The sequence below is a fragment of the Neodiprion virginianus genome, chromosome 1, assembly GCF_021901495.1.
Source record: "Neodiprion virginianus isolate iyNeoVirg1 chromosome 1, iyNeoVirg1.1, whole genome shotgun sequence".
In the NCBI taxonomy this organism is placed as follows: Eukaryota; Metazoa; Arthropoda; class Insecta; order Hymenoptera; family Diprionidae; genus Neodiprion; species Neodiprion virginianus.
The window spans coordinates 35,591,921-35,611,479 of record NC_060877.1 but is presented as its reverse complement, the minus strand read 5'-3'; the positions used below and the strand labels follow the sequence as shown (position 1 = coordinate 35,611,479).

Sequence of the window (19,559 nt, the reverse complement as noted above, 5' to 3'; positions counted from 1 at the left end):
ATCACGGCGCCACCGGCTATTACGATATGCCATGTTTGCAATTGGATCTTTCCGCGAGAAAATTTTATACGCCAAGAAGGCAGGGAAATAGAAGACTAGTTGCAAAAATTAAGGAACGTACGGCAGATTTAAAGCCACAACAATACGACTTCGTACATGCTAAGGGGCCGTTCATAAATCACGTGACCAGTTTTGAGCTTTTTTTGCACCCTACAATAAAGCTATACCTTTTCAACGAATGTCTTACTTTCAAATTCAAATATCACGGCCGATAAAACAAGATCACAAAAAATTTAAATCGCGGAGTTTACGGACGATTTCTGAGGTATCTTATAAACCTGGTGAAATTCAATTACTTGTAAAATATTTCCGCATTTTAGACGTGACAAAATTGTTTGGCTTTTTTGCGCGAAGGTCCATTGTCATTTGGGAAAATAGATCGTCGCTGATAAAGGCGGCAAACGTGGTTACCGACCGAGCAAGGCGCGCGTGTAAAATATTGATATTTTTTTATCACTTATTTTTTTTTCGACATATTTATAGCCAGAAGCTATTTTTACACCTGAGTAAATTAGTAGCTTAGTTTTTTTAATTTCTTATAGTCGTAGGCATATTATATCCACTGATTATAGTTAATTAAGATCAACGCTTTAGATTATTAAATTAGACTAAATACAGAACGGGACGAATTATTATATCAGCTCGAACTCGATCGAAAAGTCAGTATCATGAATAAATGCTTCGGCTTACATCATTCGTGAAAAATGGAAATGCGTTCTTTTCGCGTATGTAAAATCACTTTCTCAAATTACTTGCATCGTTATTCTTTTTCATTCGTCACGGCACAACGAGTTTTTGATTTTATTCATTCGTGCTCATGATTTCTAAGCATCCTTATTTTCCAGGGTATCAAATTTTCCTCCCTGGGAATGAAAATGACTCATCGAAGATTCAAACTCAAAATAAACATGAGCTCGTCAGTTTTCTTTTTCAATTCGAGCACCCAAATTACATTTTTTAACAATTCTTCCAATCATCAAATCAGAATCACACAATTCGGAGAAAAAACGAAAGAGAGAGAAAATGGACGAGTTACTTTTCAACCGAACATTCCCCAGATATTCAAATTCTGGATTCCGCAAACAAGTATATAGGTTTAATAAATAACTGTACGCTTAATCATACTCTTCGCAGAAATTGTCAGTCGATGTTTCAGTCTGGTTTATATAGAGTCTGTAATGTTGCTAAAAGATGGCGGCACGCTACGCGAACCGTTTTCCAGCCCCTGCGTAAAGGGAGAATAAGCCCATATATAGGGGTGAGTTTTGCCCCGCGAAACTTCAGATCTGTTTCAGCGCGCGCGTTGCTACCTTTAAACCTATACATTTTATTATATTACATACATATTATTATCCACAATATACCCGCGTTGAACGATCCTGCCGATTTAATTTTAAGGAACTGCAATGTAAGGGTAGAAAAAATAGATTGGTTAAAGAAATATCAAGTCGAGTGGAAGCAGCGGTCGATTCCACCCGAAAATTGAAGTGAAAATATCGGACTCGTATCTCGGACGAAAATGTTGGAAAGAAATTGTCACTGCGTCGCGATCGTAACTTTCGCCGTGTGCTTCGCATCTAGAATTCTACTCGCGATGACGATGATTTCAGGTGAGAAACATTCGCCTTAAGATCACTCCCTGCATTATTTTTCATCGCAGTGATAACGTTTCGTCGTAAGGTTTGCTGTAATAACTAGGAGCATTGCAGTTACAAAAACGTCGTAGCTTTTCATGGTGATTTTCATGAAAAGATTTCGTCGGGCTAATAAATGTTTACGATTTTTTAAGGCGGGTATTAAACTCTGGATTTTTCATTTTCGCACTTTCTCGTGCCGGCAACACGTGCCTTCGTGATTATGACTCACCTCGAGGTGTTTCGGCATCTTTTGTGCCAAGAATTTGAAAATTTTACTATGAATGTAATTTTTTCACTTGGGAAACTCTCAAAATTGGATTAATTTTACGTGCAAATCAGCCTTTTCATGTCCAAATTCATTTATATCCGAATTTGATCTGTTACATAATATATTTCGCATTTAATCAATTACGATTCTCTAAGTCTTGCTAGTATTTGTGGTCTAAAAACGCCAATGAATTAAGAATGTATTTGCATTAATATCGCGAAATTGAAGCTTTCGCATAGAGAAAATCATTGTAACGAGGTGAATTCTGCATTCATATAGCACTGCACAATTCTATGGGCAATCATGCAGAATCGCTACACTCGAGAGGATGTTATGGTCATACAGGACGTTGCATGCACTGCTGGTTTCCAGACAATTGGTCATATGAATAAAATAATAATACTTCTGCTCGATGTCCCTTGATTGCGCAGACGATTTGTAATTAGATACACGCTTAGTTAGTTGTCGTCCGTTTATTCGTGTAATTTATAAACGTATTCCGAACGTAACGCCGTGGATAAATGCGAGAAAACTTGCTGCGATTCACATTGATTTCACATTGCGGCGATATTTCTGGTTAAAATGAATCTAAAGGAATCCAATTTTGACAGTACGATGCGTTCTTGTCTTATTCATTGGTTAAGAAATAGTCTCGACACACATGATTACCGACATTTCGATATAAAAAAATACATTCCATCAAAATCATTCTGACGATTTTCTTATATATATCTTTGAAAATTAATTGCAGTACTCTGAAACATAGGAGAAAAGAATCGATGTAATATTTTACTTGAAAACGAATAACATTTGAAGAACTTCACGTGAAATTTCGCGTTATTGTCGATCCTTTCTTGGTTATTGCAACGCAAAATCAGTTTGTTCGGTTTAATTTACTTTTTTAGTTAAATAAGGCTTTAACGTCAATTTATTCTTGCACAAGCATTAAATTTTCGCAACAGTTGCAAGAAAATATAGCAACGGTGATCGTAATAAGCAAGAATAGTAACGGATACTAGACCTTCTGGTAACAGCCAGAAAACTAATTTTCATTTTCTACCTAGAACTATAATTTTCGATTGTGGTAAAAAATGAAAATAGTTGAGGACTGAGCGGTAACCGGAACTAAGAATTTTCTCTCAGTGTACGAAACTATCTATTTTGCAATTATTATCAGTATAATTATTAATATGAGACAAGAGTAGAACATTAAGAACATTTATCCGCGCATCAATTAACGTTTATCTTATCACAGTTTGACCGCAAATAAAATTGACGACTTTGGTAATTATACGGTTCAGTGGATATTTTCGACCCGTGATATACAGATATAAGATAAGTTTCGAAGCTTATACATTTACAAATCTATATCATTGGCATCGATTTAATCGCTGTAAAATTTTTGCACACGGTTTCTACTTGTCTACATAATGCAATAATTTTTCAGAGCCTTATCAAGATCCGCGTCAACGAATCACCGCCAAATATCCGTAGGCTGGCGAAAGCTACCAAAAATTTTTAAACTTTGAACGACCATCCTTACTGTTTTGAAAGTTAATACGCCGTTTGTTGTATTGACATCGAAACGCGTTTACCAATTATTTCGTAAATATTATTTGTCTGTTATTATAGGAGAATAAAAAGAGCAACCTGATTCGGAGTTCTGCGATCACCGCACAAGCAATTTATCACGGAATCCTTAGCTTAAAGCTGTAGAAGAAATTGCTCGGAAAATATAATAATTAAAATAACCTTACACCTGTGTAAATATAATCATGTGATGTACGTATATTATTGATCGTTGCATGAAAATAACGATGAAATAACGTTGCCGTGTTATCGATAAACTCGTTTCCGTTTTCTGCCAATATTTGCAAATCGAAATAAGGTAGGCATAAAACGGATGATTCGGATTTTAAATTCGTTAGCTTCTGCTGTACGAATTTCCGTTACTCCGATTTCATCGCGTTTTTTGATCGTCCGTTGCTGCGGCCCTGATTCCAACCTCCTTGTTTCCTCACTTCCGTTTATTGCCTGCATGCAAAGTAATTTAATTCACGGAAGCAAAACATTGAATATATTTAGAGAAGGTTTAGATCAACGACGCTGAGGTCAACAACATTTTTATACCAACAAACGAAGTTTTGCCTTCTATCTGTTTAGGAGTGTAAATTTATTCACTTTAAGGCATTTATCCCAATTTCTAAGCATTCCTTAATTAATTAGGATAGGTGACCATTTGATATACGATGCAGAATTGCGACCAATGACGCGGTTCGAAATTTTCGTCGCAGTATCGCTCTAAGCGATATTGTTTCAATAAATTCATCGTATTAGTTTGAACCAATTCAAAACTGCGTGTATCGATTTTTCTCATTATTTAACGGATTACTGCCGAGGAAATAATTATCTTCCGGCGATAGACGCGCAACTGCTCGTGTTTTTATAACAAAGTTTGCGCGAATGCTAAGCGTGTTTAATAATTAGAAGCTTCACACCAAGTTTCTAACGTCACGGCAGTTAATTAGTCGGCATGTAACGACGAGACGCGTCTTTGAATAACGAAACTAAGGAACACGGATCTGGGAGTTTGATAAATTTATCATCCTCCGCGGGAAGTTGAAACACAGTCAAATCCCTCGTTACAAGTGCTCGAGTAAATCTGCAGAAGCTAAGTATCGCCGATTTCTATTCACAATTCTCGTTCTCCAGTCAACGTCTTTGATAGATTTAAACCAAGGATTATGTAATTGTATAAAATAACGAGAGGATGGAACAATGACATTGCCCGTGGACTTCTTATCGCTACAACATTCGAAGGATAATTATTAATATATTCTCCTCGTTATAAGTTTTGGTACAACCAAAATATTCCAAGCTTTCATCCGATTTGAAATTCCATCAATCCCGTCAAGTTTTGAGGAAATATAAACATCGCTAAATAATAACTGAATAAAATATGCATGCGAAATGCGTGAGTTGCGAAAATCAATTTTTTTTCTCCTCGCCTTCCGTTGTACCAAGACGAGGCGACAAGACTTGCAAATTTGCAAGGGCGAGTTACCAAATGTGCAAAAATATCGCGTTCACAGTTCTCCTCCTTCACGTTTGAACTGTTTATCAATTCGTTGTCAGAAAAATTCAACCCAAAATCCCGACTAGTCTATACAAGCACCATAACTTACGATTGTTTGAAAATTGTTTCAAGGATATCGCGTATTGATTGAGCCGATTGAAACACCGCAGTGTCTAATTACGATATTATTTTTTTTTAAACCTACGGGGTTGCAATTAGGTAATTAAGCCAGAGTCGCATGTGAGTTATGAAGTTTTTAATTGTACCATATGTTACTGCACCTATAGGTATCATAGTTTATAAGTGAACACGAATCGAGTTTCGCGTTATAATATCGTTAATTAAATAGTTTCAAGGAAATATTCTACGTGTGGTAATTTATAGATGTAAATTTCAGAATTTTTCGGAATTACGAGGTAAAACTGTACAACTTTCTCTCTCTCTATTTTCGGTTCAGTCCTTCAAACACCGATGCAAACTTACAACGTCGGTGTCCTGATGGCTTCGCATCTCGACAGTCCTTTCGACCTGGAACGCTGCGGTCCTGCGGTTGATTTGGCGCTCGCTGAGGTCAACGAATTTCTGACTGGCCACAACGTTCAGCTGCAAAAGGTCCAGGGCAGGTGAGCGATCTTCGAATCCTCAGTTTCTGTCCGAACGATACGAAAAGATCGTTGGATCGAAGTCATGTTCACATTGCGAAATCCTTCAATACAAATTAGCGGTTAAATTTCGGGTGGGGTCAAGAATATAGAAAGATAAAAAAAATCGAAGGGCCACAATATCGAATTTTCAAAAAAAGTGAACACTTGATGTACAGAATTTAAAAGTGTTTAAAGTCGAAGTATGGAGAAGAATGTCAAACTGTAGAATCGTCAGGATTCCTGTCTATAATATAGAATCGTATAAAGATCCTCGATTTTGCTGTTCCATGTTTTGATCTTTCTTTACTTTGTTTTTCTGTGTTCCGACTTACTACGTTTTCAATTTTCTGTGCTTGGAACTTGCCACATTTTAAAATTGTACGAAAAAAAATTTTTGCTTCTGTGAAAATTCGATATTCTCGTCGTTCTATGAATCAGCAATTCTATTTGAAGAGTTAAACTTCGTCGATGGATGAAATGTTTGTAGAAATTGAACGCGGAAATGGTCACTTAATCGGAGGCTTAAATTGGAATCTAAATGACAAGATATACCAGCTTTGCGGAGTTACAATAATTTACAGCCTACCTAAGCGTACCGATCAGAGTGCCGTGTGTATCCTGATACGGAGAAATTAGCCGAACGGATCGATGATTTCTATCGGCAAGTCAACGAACTTCTCCGCGGAGAAAAATGTTTCCTCGATATTTTGGTTTGCTTTCTTTTTTTTTTCTTTTTCTTCCTGCTACCCAGTTATCGCAAGCCAAACGAATTGGTGTATGGATGAAGAGGAGAAGATGTATGAAAAAAAAAGAATATGAGATAAAACCTACTTTCTCGAATTTTACGCCGCTTGATGAATTTATATCGACCATTCATCATCGCGATGATGAAAAGAGGAGGATATTTTAGACTGGGAAATATATACGCGGATGATACTGTTGACAAATAAAATATCGCCGTTCGTTCGTGATCGTAACGTGACGATGACATGGTAAATGTTATCGTGATTAAAGTGATAACGCAATTTATGAAGCCGATGAGTTTTTGACTGTTCAAGATTAGTCGAAATGATATTCGTTTAAAAAATTTCGGGCCCTCATATTTTTACCAGCTCATATCGCAGATTCATGTGGGACGCGTTCCATCTCGAGATATGATAGGCATGAAAAAACGAATTTATCCTTCTCTTTGTTGAACAAAATGAAAATATAAGGGCAACGCTATTTTACGTATATATTATGGGCTTGCGACTGGTCACCAAGTCGATTTATAATATATCCATAAAACGGGTAAAACTCGACTTTGGAAGAAACTGATGAAAAAATTCCAGACCTTAACGTCCTGTTAGTGAAAAGCTGGAGCTTCGGAATATTTTCCGAAATTCTTTATAGCCAAGTGGCTGAGCTGAGCATGGGATTGAATTTCAAACGACCGTTTCCGGTTCGCGGGCTCGAATTGATGATTACATTCTTTGGACAATCAAATTTCGCGCCTCATTTAGTGCGAGACTACTCGGCGAGTGCAATAAAAAATAATTATCTGCCCTGCCGGCCAGCTTTTCTCGCATCAGATTTCTTCTTGTCGTCAAAAGCCGAGGAACCGTTTCAATCTGTTTACTACGGCATGATAACGAACGCGCTTATTGTCTGTGTTTAACGATCGTGATTTAGTTATTTAGTACACATTGCACTGAATCGGCTTGTGCTCATTATCAACTATAATTAAGCAGCTACAATTTATATGCGTACCTCCGAAATCGTTCGGGGTTTATAATCTGACTTAAACATCGATAATTTTCATTTCACCGATAAGCGGAACAGATAATTTATTCACATCTTAACAATGCCAGATTGTATTGAAAATGCATAGAACTGAAATTTATTCAATTCCAACTTGAAACTGAATATATAGGGGAGAGTTTTTTATGCATAATGATTTGAAATTTTTGTGTCTAGCATTTTATTTCGTTGATAAAAATGGCCAGAGTATGTCGAAAAATAAAGTGCAAGAACTATTCGATTTTAGTTTAAATGTAAATAAATCCACAAGGTGGCGACTGTGAAAATCGAGACAGTTGATTGAATCATTAAACCCTGCATCGTTCCGATGTTTGTGATTTTTATTTTCGACGAGTAGTAAAAAATTTGAAATAATATGCAATCGATATGACAATAACACAATTTGTAGACGAAGACAGGATGGAATCATACAATTTGAAAAGAGTGTATGAAACGTTAGGGTAAACGTCATCTTGGAAATTATTGACTCACGTGTGGTTAGCGATAATTATTGTCCTCGTTAAAACGTTGCAGCGCGAGTTGTAACTCTGCGGGTTTTCCATCATCTCGGATTTCTCGTTCGTTAGAAGTTTTCTCGCCATTCCTTGTAGCCAGTCAGGTGAAGTCAAGGTAGAGGAAGGTATAAATACGGCTTACGTATTACACGTAAACCTTATTATTAACAAGGTTTCGAAATCGTGTCCGATTTCTCGTTGCAAAATACAAAAAGTATATGAATCCAAACCGCGAGACGAGACGTTTGTCCGAATAGGATTACCGTAAAAGTAATTTATCTAAAAATTTGCGATTGTATTTCAGGAGTTTGACGAGCTTTGAAATGCCAAGGACCAGAAATATATCAAACACCATAAAAACGTGTTCAGATATTAAAAAGTTAATCGAATGCTCTTTCTCGGTGGATAATCTAATTGACGTTCCGTTGGTAAATCTGTGCTTTTTTAACCTTCTTCTTTCGTACCACAATTCCAGGGAAACCTGCAGCAAGGAGGGACCTCTAGCCTTTAATGCATGTAGCCTAGAGCTTGGCAGGCAGACGTCCTTCACAATACAGGACTAATTAGACGCCACGAACTGTCTCCTGTATTCCCATTTCTATGGAAAGCACTGAATGCTTCTGGACCGCTTTGTCAGGCGTCATCCAACACGGTCCGAGCCCAATCACTGCCCATTGTTCAACCTTCGTTCTAGGTGTTGAAGTGAAATGTAGCATATCAATGACCGGTGCAAGTTACGTTCGTGACTTATCGTTTATCGCTCAACACATTTGTCTTACTGCGAGTTAACCTTCTTGCTTCTGATTTATGGTTTCATTCTTTACCGTGAATTGATCGACCCATTGTAATCTGATGTTACAAAATAATAAGAACCTATCCAAAATTTACAGCAGTGCAAGTTGCGCCAATGATAGTGAACACGAATGATCCAACATTTGTGGCATCTTATAAAAACGGATCTGAACGAATTCGATTAACCCAAGCTAAGATATCGACAATTTGAAAATTGGTTCTGAAATTCGAAGGTTCAAAATCACTGTCTCGGCTTTTTTGAATTAGATTTATTGTTTCTTGTTCATTTTGTACACCATAGAGGATCCCACAGATTGCACGAAGAAAATTTACAAATAATTATCTTCCGAGAGGATAAAACTAGATCAGTGAAAGTACGACGAATGATTAAATCTACATCACTTTTTTAGTGGGTATTTTCCAAAGTCACCTCGATTTCCTTCGTTTACCATTGTTGTCTTCGTATCCATCCAATTTTCTGTCGATGATATACGTGATTACTTCAATGTAGCAAAGGGTCACCCATATCCGCTGGAATGCCACACACTAACGTACAATTTGGGGTAGAGGAAATTGCACTCATCTATAAAGCGGAGAGATGGGACCGGAAATCGGTCAGCCAGGTTTTAAGGCTATGGAATTACGTGCGTCGCCTTAAGAGAGCACCAAGAAAAAGAAAGTCTCTTTAAAAAGTGTGTTTAAACATCTCGACAGTGTTGTGTGTTTTTCGTCCGTGATAGCAATTCCCACGAATCTCGAAAGCTGCTATATTTCACAGCAACGATGCTCAAATCTTCGTTCCTCATATTTTTTGTTGTTGTAGTTTTTAAACCGGAAAATAACAGACCAACTGCTGATATTGCATGGAAAGCTGTCAACGGAAGCTCTGTGTTTGGACTCGCTTGATGATATTTCACGGACAAACAGGTGCATCGCGATTGGGAAAAAGCAATTTGAAAATCAAACAGTGCGCGTCCCGCGTTTCTCGCGAGATTCCAGTAATCGTGCGAGGGCGAGGTCACGCGATATACAGATTAAACAGCGGTCCGAGATCGAGGGACAATTCGAACTAATCCTTCGGCCTAATTCGATTCTTAGCAAATTGATCCCAGCCTCCGCCGTCCGTTTTCTCGCAAGCCGTTAGATCGCTTGAGCAAATGTTCCCGCAGTGATTGCAGGGGCGGGGTTGAAATTCCGAATTTAAAAATTTACGTAAACGCGAAATTCCAAATTTTTGGCGGCGAAACATGAAGTAAAGAAATCAAACCTTGACGAAACATCAAAGTTTCGAAAGAAAAAAATGCCGAAAGGGCGTAATTCCAACAACTCAAAGTTCCGAAAGTACAAAAATCTGAAACATCGAAATTCCAAATTATCGATGATCTTCAGTTCTGCGAATTTCTGGCTCGGTGAAATTTCACCACTTTGATCGTTCTTTGTTTTCGTTGTGTAAACTAGGCGGGTATATTTTAATTTCCGTAATTTTATTCTATCGAGACTTTGGTCAATAGTAACTTAAATTTTCTGAACCTCGCATTTCGGAACTTTGTGCCGTCGTTTTTCCGGCCATTCGAAATTTTCTTGTTTCGTAAAAGCTTGATTTCTTTACTTCAAGTTTTGCCGACAAATAATTTGGAATTATACGCTTTCGGAACTTTTCAAATTCGAAACTTCGACCCCGCCCGACATTGCGTCGATAAAGATCTAAGAAAATTGGCAAACATGCCGCAGGCAGTACCCTGAATTTTTTTTCAAATCTCCGTTCGCCGTCCATTTGATCGAACCTTCGAAACCGAAGAAGCAAAAACACTTGCAAGTGGAAAAAAATTGAAAACAATTCTTATACCTCTGGAAAACTAATCAGCGAATTGGTGGCTGTTTGTACAAAAAGAGCCGATAAATTCTTGCTACTCTGAATTTTATTCATTCAGTTATCCGTCGTGCAGCGGGGCTCGAGCGCCCGGTTTGGCCGCCGACATGCATTTTCGAGACAACGTGATTGCTTTCATCGGTCCCGCCTGCGCTTTTGCCCTGGAGCCAGTAGCCAGGCTTGCTGCTTATTGGAACAGCCCGATAATCACTGGTATGGGAGATCAGGTGGGTATATTTTTACTACTTATTTTATTAACCGGTGTGGAGGATCGTTGAAGACGCGACGAAGCAGCTCGGCGTTCTACGTTTCATGCACCATACAACGACAAAAATCACCGAAGTGAATATGCGAAAAAAAAGGTGAAAAAAATAATTACCCCCATTTTATAAGCGATTATTGAAACGTATATTTGACTTCTCGTATCTTTGAACGAAATCAAACCGTTGATTCTCACTTTGTATTTACCTAGCCACCTTCGGAGGGAGAGTTATCAGTCACTTCTGGAATTCTTGGTCGACTTCACAAGTGGAGAAACGAGACATCTGTAAGAATTGTGTATAGGAAACCCTCGCAATGTATCGGTTAATTCCAATTTACTCACGTTGTACCTATTCATGTTCAATACTATTACGCTGAAGTTGTATAATTAATTTCTCCTCTTCTCTCTGTCTATCATACAAACGTGTAGTTATGATTATAATTAATTATGTCAATATCGAATCACAGACTCACAGAATTATACATACAATTTATTATTTCATCAATTTATTGTAACATGTACCTTTTGTTAACAAATATATTTTATTCATTTGAGTGTAACTTTTGTTTTGTTTGCTATATTATATTCTGCTTGTGTGTGATTATTGCCACACGATCCGTGGTTTTTCTGTGCAGATTGTTTTTCGTAATTATGTTCAACGTTGCGATTTTGTTGCAAATGTCAGGAAAATACTTTCCCAGGTGGGAAAATAACTTCATTATCTCAAGAACGGATAATTCGATCCTTATGGATGATAAAAATGGTTTGAAATTATTTGCTTAATCATTTATCTCATTCGTGAATGAATTCCTTTTCATCTTTCTTCGAATTCCAACTGCAAGGATTTACTTTCGCTTTCGATGGGAATGAGATGCGTACAAATATCCGGGACCCAAATTTATACCCACACACGTGACAATTTCCAGGGAATATTCAAGGACAAAAGCAAATATCCAACACTGACTAGAATGTCGTACTGTCAGTGCCGTCTTCGGCTGGTATTTTCGAGTATTTTCAAAGAGTTTGGCTGGTCTCACGTGGCGCTAATTCTAGACAGATCGGACTTGTTCTCCCTGACAGTTGGTAAAAATTTGGAATACGGTTTGCGGAAGGAGGGCCTACTCAAGTTCGTCAGGGAACTTGACGGCAACTCGGACGAAGAACCCTACCACTTGTACTTGAGAGATGCTAGCATGTATGCGAGAGGTAAGTATTTCCATAATACTGTAGAGACATCAAACATTATCAGTGACAAATTTCGTCGAACAGCGTAGTGTGATGTAATTGTTCCAGGACAAACTTCGGTTCATTCGAAGTTTACATTATATACACGTGATGCGTAGTTCAGAATTTAACTTTTACTATAATTCACAGTCGTAATTCTAACCGTTCGGGGAACTTTGGTCAGAAGATTCATGCTAGCGGCACATAATCTTGGAATGACTAGAGGCGACTGGGTTTTCCTCGATGTCGAAATATTCCAGGTGACGTTCATTGCCATATTCGAGACGAATTTTTAACTTATTCATTGCATGATTCAATCCTGAAGGATGATTTATTTTTCCTTCAATTTTGCAAATCTGTGTCAGCAAAGTCAAGGATCAATAAATGCATGACGTTAGAATCGAGAACGCTTACGGAATTCTCCAAAGTATCGTTCAATTGATACTTGATTAAATTTCGACGCGATACATTGAATCTATTACTTATCTAGTCGTAAAAAAAAAGACTGGTAAAAACCGGGGACAAGGACTCCGTCAGAGGGCAGAGAAGGATGAAAGGCAATGTGCGAATACGATTTGAATGATCAAACGAAGCGGAAAATTACTAAAAATTACCTGTGTTACGTGTCTTTGAAGTTTTATAACCAGATGCTCACATTTCAGGGCTCGTACTGGGGTGATCACGACTGGGAAGTCGGCGACAAGGATGATTCTGTCGCCAGGACGGCTTACGAAGCACTCCTGAGGGTCTCGCTCCTCCAGCCAACGAGTCCCAGGTTTCAGGACTTCGCCGACAACGTCAGACACCGAGCTCAGACCGACTACAACTACACTTTTTCCGAGGGTGAAGAGGTACTCGTGAATCCCGTGGTGAATTGTCAGAAACTCGGCTAATACCAATCCACGCGTCCTTCGTCCTCCAGGTCAACTTCTTCATCGGGGCCTTCTATGACGGCGTTTACCTCCTCGGAATGGCTCTGAACGAGACTCTGGCCGAGGGTGGCGACATCCGAGATGGTATCGCGATCACCAGACGCATGTGGGATCGCGATTTTCTCGGAATCACTGGGCACGTAAGGATCGACGACAACGGAGACAGGGACGCCGACTACAGTATCCTGGATTTGGACCCCATTAACGGAAGGTTCGAATCACCCTTGACTCGATCAATTAACCGTATCGTACACGTATTCCAGTCGGGGACTTCAAATTCCCTGATTGTCATACCGTGGGACTCGGAACGAACTTGAATTTTTGAGAATTTTCGGGCTAAACAGTCCAACGGAAGATTCGGTCGAACGGATAATGAAATGAATAATATAATCAGGGTTTAGAAGGTTGAACTCAAGTTTAGTGTAGAGTTGATATGTTTTTAAAGAATCACTTCTCATTACAAGAGAAAACAAAAGAAAACGTTTAAAAAATGTTAAACCGAAAAATTCAAGTGAGAAAACTTTAAGTATATTTATTATTGGATCCAAGCTGACTTTGTTGGTAATTGGAAACTCTCGAGATCACTTGAAATGAATTTTGAGCAGTTTTATTAAGTTGTTGAATGAAGTATCAGTGTAGTACTTAAAACCCGTAATGATTTTTTATATTCACAAAATTTTCACGACGAACTGACATTCGATGAAAAAAAATGTTTGATGTAAGATTAATATAAAATATTCATTTACGAACAAAATCATGAACCCTGATTCATCGAATAAGACAAATAATACGATTGGAGTACCTACTACAAACGGAACAGTAATTTACCTTTTTAAAATTAATAACCTTAGGTACTTGTGTTAACTTGAATTTGTGGGTTTTGTTTCATACCTTCATTTTTCTTGACATTGAGAAGGGATTCTTTCTGTAAAATTAAACTCAACAAATTATAGAGTTAAACGATCTCTAAACATCGATGTTGCAAATTTTTCAATCGACCAACTGTTCCACCGAACCGCTAGCCCGAACATCCCTAATTTCTCGGAAAATTGAACCATCAGGTGAAATTGCCCTCGATCCCTAATTGTCTCCAGGTTTGAAGTGGTCGCTCATTACTTGGGTCTGAATCGAGAGTACAGCCCGGTGTCAGGAAAGAGGATCCACTGGCCAGGAGGCAGAGAGGGACCTCCAGCCGATATCCCGGAATGTGGTTTCCTGGGTAATGATCCAATATGCTCGAGCAGAACGGAAGCATACACTTTCGTCGCCTACTCGAGTCTCGCCTTGACCATATTCCTGGTGGTCATAGCGTCGGCATCCTGTGTTCTCTACAGGTGGGAATTCAAACTTTTCTCTAGTAGCCTTGACTGGAAGGAGGGGAGATAAGGAGGAAAGGAGGGGGAATAAAAAATGCACGAAGATAGCTTTGCTGGTCGGTTTTTAATTTCACTTCACCTTTTTCCTTGCACATATACACTTATACTTCTTCTCTTCCTCGTGGTTTATTCTCACCTCACCTTGCACTTTCCCTCCTCTTCGCGTGAGTGGCATTGGAAACGTTTCCGGTATGGAACGATACATCCGTAAATTTTTTACGACTTCTTCGAGCTTTTACAAACAAGCACCACCTTACAGACACCTACGGTTGTCAGCCGACTTGCACAACATGTCGTGGCGCATCAGACCCGAAGAGCTTCTTCTCGAGGTTGGAAAACCTTTTTCCTCGAAGATGAACCTTCATCAGGCAATGTCCGACATTAACGTGAGTTCGTTCTTCCCCATAAATGTCGCTTCAACCGAGTCTCTTGTTAACACCTAAAAGCGACTCGTCGTTCTCGTTTCTCTTCGCAGAATTACGGGCTTGAAAAAATGCGGCGTGGCTCCGCCATGAGCTGTGGATCTCTGCCCCCATCGACGGTCTTCACCACGGTTGGTATTTACAAAGGTGAACGTGTCGCCATCAAGAAAATTACCAAGAAGAAGGTGGTCGACGTCACGAATAAGGTTCTGTGGGAAATTAAACAGGTCAGAGATGTCACTTCGGAAAATACGGTTAGGTGAGAATAACTGAATATGATTTTCTAGCAAGTAACGAAACTTTTCCGGTAACCGAAAGGCTAATTCTAGATTCGTGAATTTCATTCCGTCAGGTTCATTGGCGCCTGCCTCTGTTCTCCTTCGCCGACAGTCTTGATCCTGACCGAGTATTGTCCGAGAGGTTCGCTGAAGGACGTTTTGGAAAATGAGGCGATTCAATTGGACTGGAATTTCCGAATGTCACTGATCCACGACATCGTCAAGGTAGAGAAGGTGCAAAGGCAGTTGAAATTACTCGATTTATCGTTTTTGCATCAGGATCACTGGTCGGTTTTTCGACCTCAATAATTACATTGATCCATCGTAAAATCATGCTTTTTCCTTCCACCTTCAAACTGTCGAGAATAGAGCGATTCACGTCAGTCCTAATTACTCGTCATCCTACGGGCAAAAATTAGTTTCGCAGAGCCTAGAATTATCTGTCCTCCCGCAATCTAAGTCTTGTAACTACGGTAGAGGAATTTCGTGGTTTAATCTTGCTGTGGAATGAGAGAGAACCTTTAACTCTCCCCAGGGGATGGCTTATCTTCACGCGAGCGAGGTATCTGCCCACGGAAAGCTCCGATCGTGCAATTGCCTAATAGACGGTCGATTCGTTCTCAAGATTTCCGACTTTGGCCTCAAGACGCTAACCACCCCTTGGGATCTCGTCATGGATGATAATTACTACACGAGTAAGTATCGCCAGTAATATCTTCGCGTCACGATAAAGAAGTCTCGTTAGGAACTCGAGCTGCCAAAAACATGGCGTTGGTCAAAATTTAATTTATCTGTTATAGAACTGCTCTGGATCGCCCCAGAGCTTGTTCCCCTAACGGTGACCCCTGGCAGTGCGGCGACCCAGAAAGGTGATGTTTATAGCTTCGCCGTAATTCTCGAGGAAATCGTCGTCCGCGGAGGACCTTACGAGGTGGCGAGGACATATATGACACCACAGGAGGTATTTTCGTCGGGAAACGACAATCGCCCCCATATATAACTCTGGAATAACATATTTTTCCCGAATTTCGTTTTACTTAAAGAGGACCAGAAACGGCAGTGGATGTTCTGAACGACGTGAATTGTTTTATTTTAAGATCGTGAACAGAGTATCCACTCCGGAAGATCCACCGTTTCGACCGGAAGTAACGCCCCGGGATTGCCCCGCTGATATTCTACTTTTGATGGAAAAATGCTGGACCGAAATACCGGAGGAACGTCCAACGTTTCACACGATTCGGGGAACGATTAGAGGAATTATGAAGTACCTGTCTCGTCGCTAATTTATCAAGTCTGACTCGAAAGATTCCAAAAACACAGCTGACGAAATGGTGATTGGTTTCAGAGGCTACTGCGAAAATTTAATGGACGATTTGTTGAGACGCATGGAGCAGTACGCGAACAATCTCGAGGCTTTAGTCGAAGAGAAGACGGAACAACTCAGTCTGGAAAAACGGCGAAGCGAGGAACTGTTGTATCAAGTTCTTCCAAGGTGAGCGATGTATTATGGTTTGACGAATGAAAGGCGTGATCCGTTCCAAAGTCAGACTCAAGGTACCATTGAGAGTCAACTGTCCTTTAGACAAGTGGCCGGACAGCTGATGACAGGAGAATTGGTTCAGCCAGAACAGTTCGAGTGTGTTACGATATACTTCAGTGACATAGTCGGGTTCACGGCACTCTGCGTTCAGAGCACGCCCATGGAAGTGGTCGACTTCCTTAACGATCTCTATAGTACTTTTGACCGTATAATCGGTTTCTACGACGTTTACAAGGTAAGAGAATGAGCAATAGGTTTGGGAAAATACAGTTGCAGACAGAAATAGGATAAGTAGTGGACTTGCTTCTTCCAAGGTCGAGACAATTGGGGACGCTTACATGGTCGTGTCGGGACTTCCTGAGCGGAACGGAGACGAGCATGCGAGGGAGATCGGGCTGATGGCACTGGCGATTCTGGACGCGGTAAAGTCCTTCGCGATTCTTCACAAGCCCGAAGAGCAGCTGAGTGTGAGGATCGGAGCACACAGTGGTCCAGTTTGCGCTGGTGTAGTTGGTCAGAAGATGCCGCACTACTGCCTCTTCGGTGACACGGTGAACACAGCTTCGAGGATGGAGTCTTCAGGACTGCGTGAGTATTGATGCGCGGCATCAAAAGTCCGTAGTTGAACATTGACCACTTTCGTTTCTCGTTCAGCTCTGCGAATCCACGTCTCCGAGGCGACGAAGAAGATCTTGGACAAGTACGGAACATTCGACCTTGAGCTTCGCGGCGAGGTCGAGCTCAAGGGCAAGGGCCGCGTAACTTCCTACTGGTTGCAGGGGTGTTCCGAACCCGATCCTAGGCCACCAACACCGAAGCATCGTCGGTACAGCAGCAGTCCGTTGGAGAACAACACTGCTCTAAATCCATTGATATTCCCACCGAACAATAACGTCGGACCAAGGACGAACAACAACACCTTCATCAATTTATCCGAGCTGTAAGGAGGGACTTAAGGACGACGATCCTGAACGATGATTGGCCTGAAACTAAAAATAGTTGAGGAGTTTGAGACTAGGTCGAATTGGTCTGGGCATTGATATTATGTGTTATGGGCGTACTTTGGTCACAAATTTGGTTCTCCTAGTTGCTGTTATCGCGAAATTATCACGGAGAAAAAATTATCGATTGTTAGAATAGTGATAATTCGGACGAAAGTTGTTGAATCAGTCTAATTAATATCCCGCGTGATTAACGGTGTTCTGGATCCCATTTGAGTGTAAGCTCCAGCAAAGAGCTCCGGCATTGTATCTGTCGTTACCAAATTTGTCAAATATTTATATAACGATACTTGGTAATTAACTGTCGTCGTTGTAAAGCCAATAATTGTTTATTGCCAGATAATCTTCTCGTGTCTTGAAAAGATCTGTAGAAGAAAGATTTTGTTTCGATGATAACTAAGACAAGGGAAGAAAGGAATTGCTTATCGCGAAAATTATTCACGATGACTAGGTGGATATACATATAGGCCATTCCACGTCAAATTAGCAGCCTTTGTACCTCTGCGATTTTAATCATTTTTTAATACGATTTTTATACCGACCCAATAAGGTATCGGAATTTTTTTTAAATTTTTTTAGCCACCAGTGAAATTTGAAAAAAATTGAAAAACAAATTCCAAAAACGCGATGGGTTAAAATTTGAGAAAATTCACACAGATTTTATGATTTGAAATGTGATTCTCAAGCACCATACGATAATGGGATCTCATTATTTACTATTTTTTTCGTAAATTTTTAGTTTTTCCATGTCGGAATTGGATTTTTTTTTGTTTTTTATTTCTATTTCCTGATTGAAATAGGTCACGGAATCTTGAAAATAATGTGATTCTGCAGTCTAATTATATCGAGGCAAATACAAAATAAAAAAAACAAAAACAATTCCGATATGGAAAAATTAAAAACTTGTGGAAAAATAGTAGATATTGAGATCTCATTATCGTGTGTTGCTCAAAAATCACATTTTGAATCACGGAATCAATGTGAATATCTTAATACTTAAAAAAAAAAACTTTCGTAATTGGTTGGTTTTTGGTTTTTTATAATTTTTACCAGAGGCTGAAGAAAACCTGGATAAATTCTAGCGACCTTTTTGGGATGGCAAGAACGTCAAACTAAAAAATGATGAGAATCGAAGGGGGTTGAGGTATATGAGCTGCTAATTTGACGTGTAATGCCCCATGTCTATTACATGACACAAACTGAATTACCGCTAGGCACCGAAAAATGCAAGTAGGGCGAATTCTTACGAGTGTGTGATTATGTCCGAAAGGAAATGTATTTTTTAATAACGTTGTGCATGACTAATGAAAATGTTGACAGATGATAGATGAATAAGGATACCGAGGCATATCGCGTCATTATATCTATGTCATGATGTGAAAAATGTATCGGCTGTTATCAATAATATTTGTTAATTAAATAAATGACTGTGATGGTATGCAACACAGTGTAGAAAATATTTTTAATCCATCGTAAGTGCTCTGCAACTGCCAGGTTCTTCTCTTTCCGGTTCCTATCCGAGATCAGGAAAATGGACGTTGCGCGAGTTTACTTCAGAGTTCGTATGATTCTGTTTGGATAGTAGCAAAGCTTAAGCAACGAACTAGCCGCTAGTAAGTGAGTCAGAATGTTGTAAATTCCGATTACATATAAGTACGTGACTTGCCAAAATCCACATTCGAACCAACGTCGAAGCGTGTGAATGACCATGGAAAACGTGGAAAAGTTACGAATATCGTACCGCATGAAACTTAAGATTTATTAATTCTGTCAATAAGTACTCGGAAAACACGTCGTGCAATCCCGTAAGCCTGAAGTAACCGAAATTGCGATCGTGTCTGCTCCAACAATTTACGATATTGTGACTGCAGTCTTGAATATCG

At 39.5% G+C, this 19,559-nt stretch overlaps 1 protein-coding gene across 1 annotated transcript; it reads left to right on the top strand.

Annotated features, from left to right (window-relative positions):
- Nucleotides 1–1,329: 1,329 nt before the first annotated feature.
- Nucleotides 1,330–19,096, top strand: LOC124296672 (atrial natriuretic peptide receptor 1). Its single transcript, XM_046746894.1, has 19 exons — nt 1,330–1,670; nt 5,499–5,664; nt 10,703–10,868; nt 11,114–11,188; nt 11,830–12,109; nt 12,278–12,387; nt 12,790–12,978; nt 13,050–13,270; nt 14,154–14,393; nt 14,695–14,821; nt 14,911–15,116; nt 15,210–15,360; nt 15,671–15,830; nt 15,936–16,096; nt 16,233–16,399; nt 16,481–16,627; nt 16,718–16,910; nt 16,990–17,263; nt 17,330–19,096. The coding sequence occupies exons 1-19, from the start codon at nt 1,580–1,582 to the stop codon at nt 17,617–17,619; spliced, it is 3,414 nt and encodes a 1,137-aa protein (XP_046602850.1). The 5' UTR covers nt 1,330–1,579; the 3' UTR covers nt 17,620–19,096.
- Nucleotides 19,097–19,559: the final 463 nt, after the last annotated feature.

Bases quoted from the DNA above. Each gene is read 5' to 3' on its own strand.
- LOC124296672 (XM_046746894.1), top strand. From the start codon at position 1,580: ATGTTGGAAAGAAATTGTCACTGCGTCGCGATCGTAACTTTCGCCGTG. The intron at 10,869-11,113 runs GTGGGTATATTT...GTATTTACCTAG, and splicing joins TCACTGGTATGGGAGATCAG to CCACCTTCGGAGGGAGAGTT. The intron at 16,911-16,989 runs GTAAGAGAATGA...GCTTCTTCCAAG, and splicing joins GTTTCTACGACGTTTACAAG to GTCGAGACAATTGGGGACGC.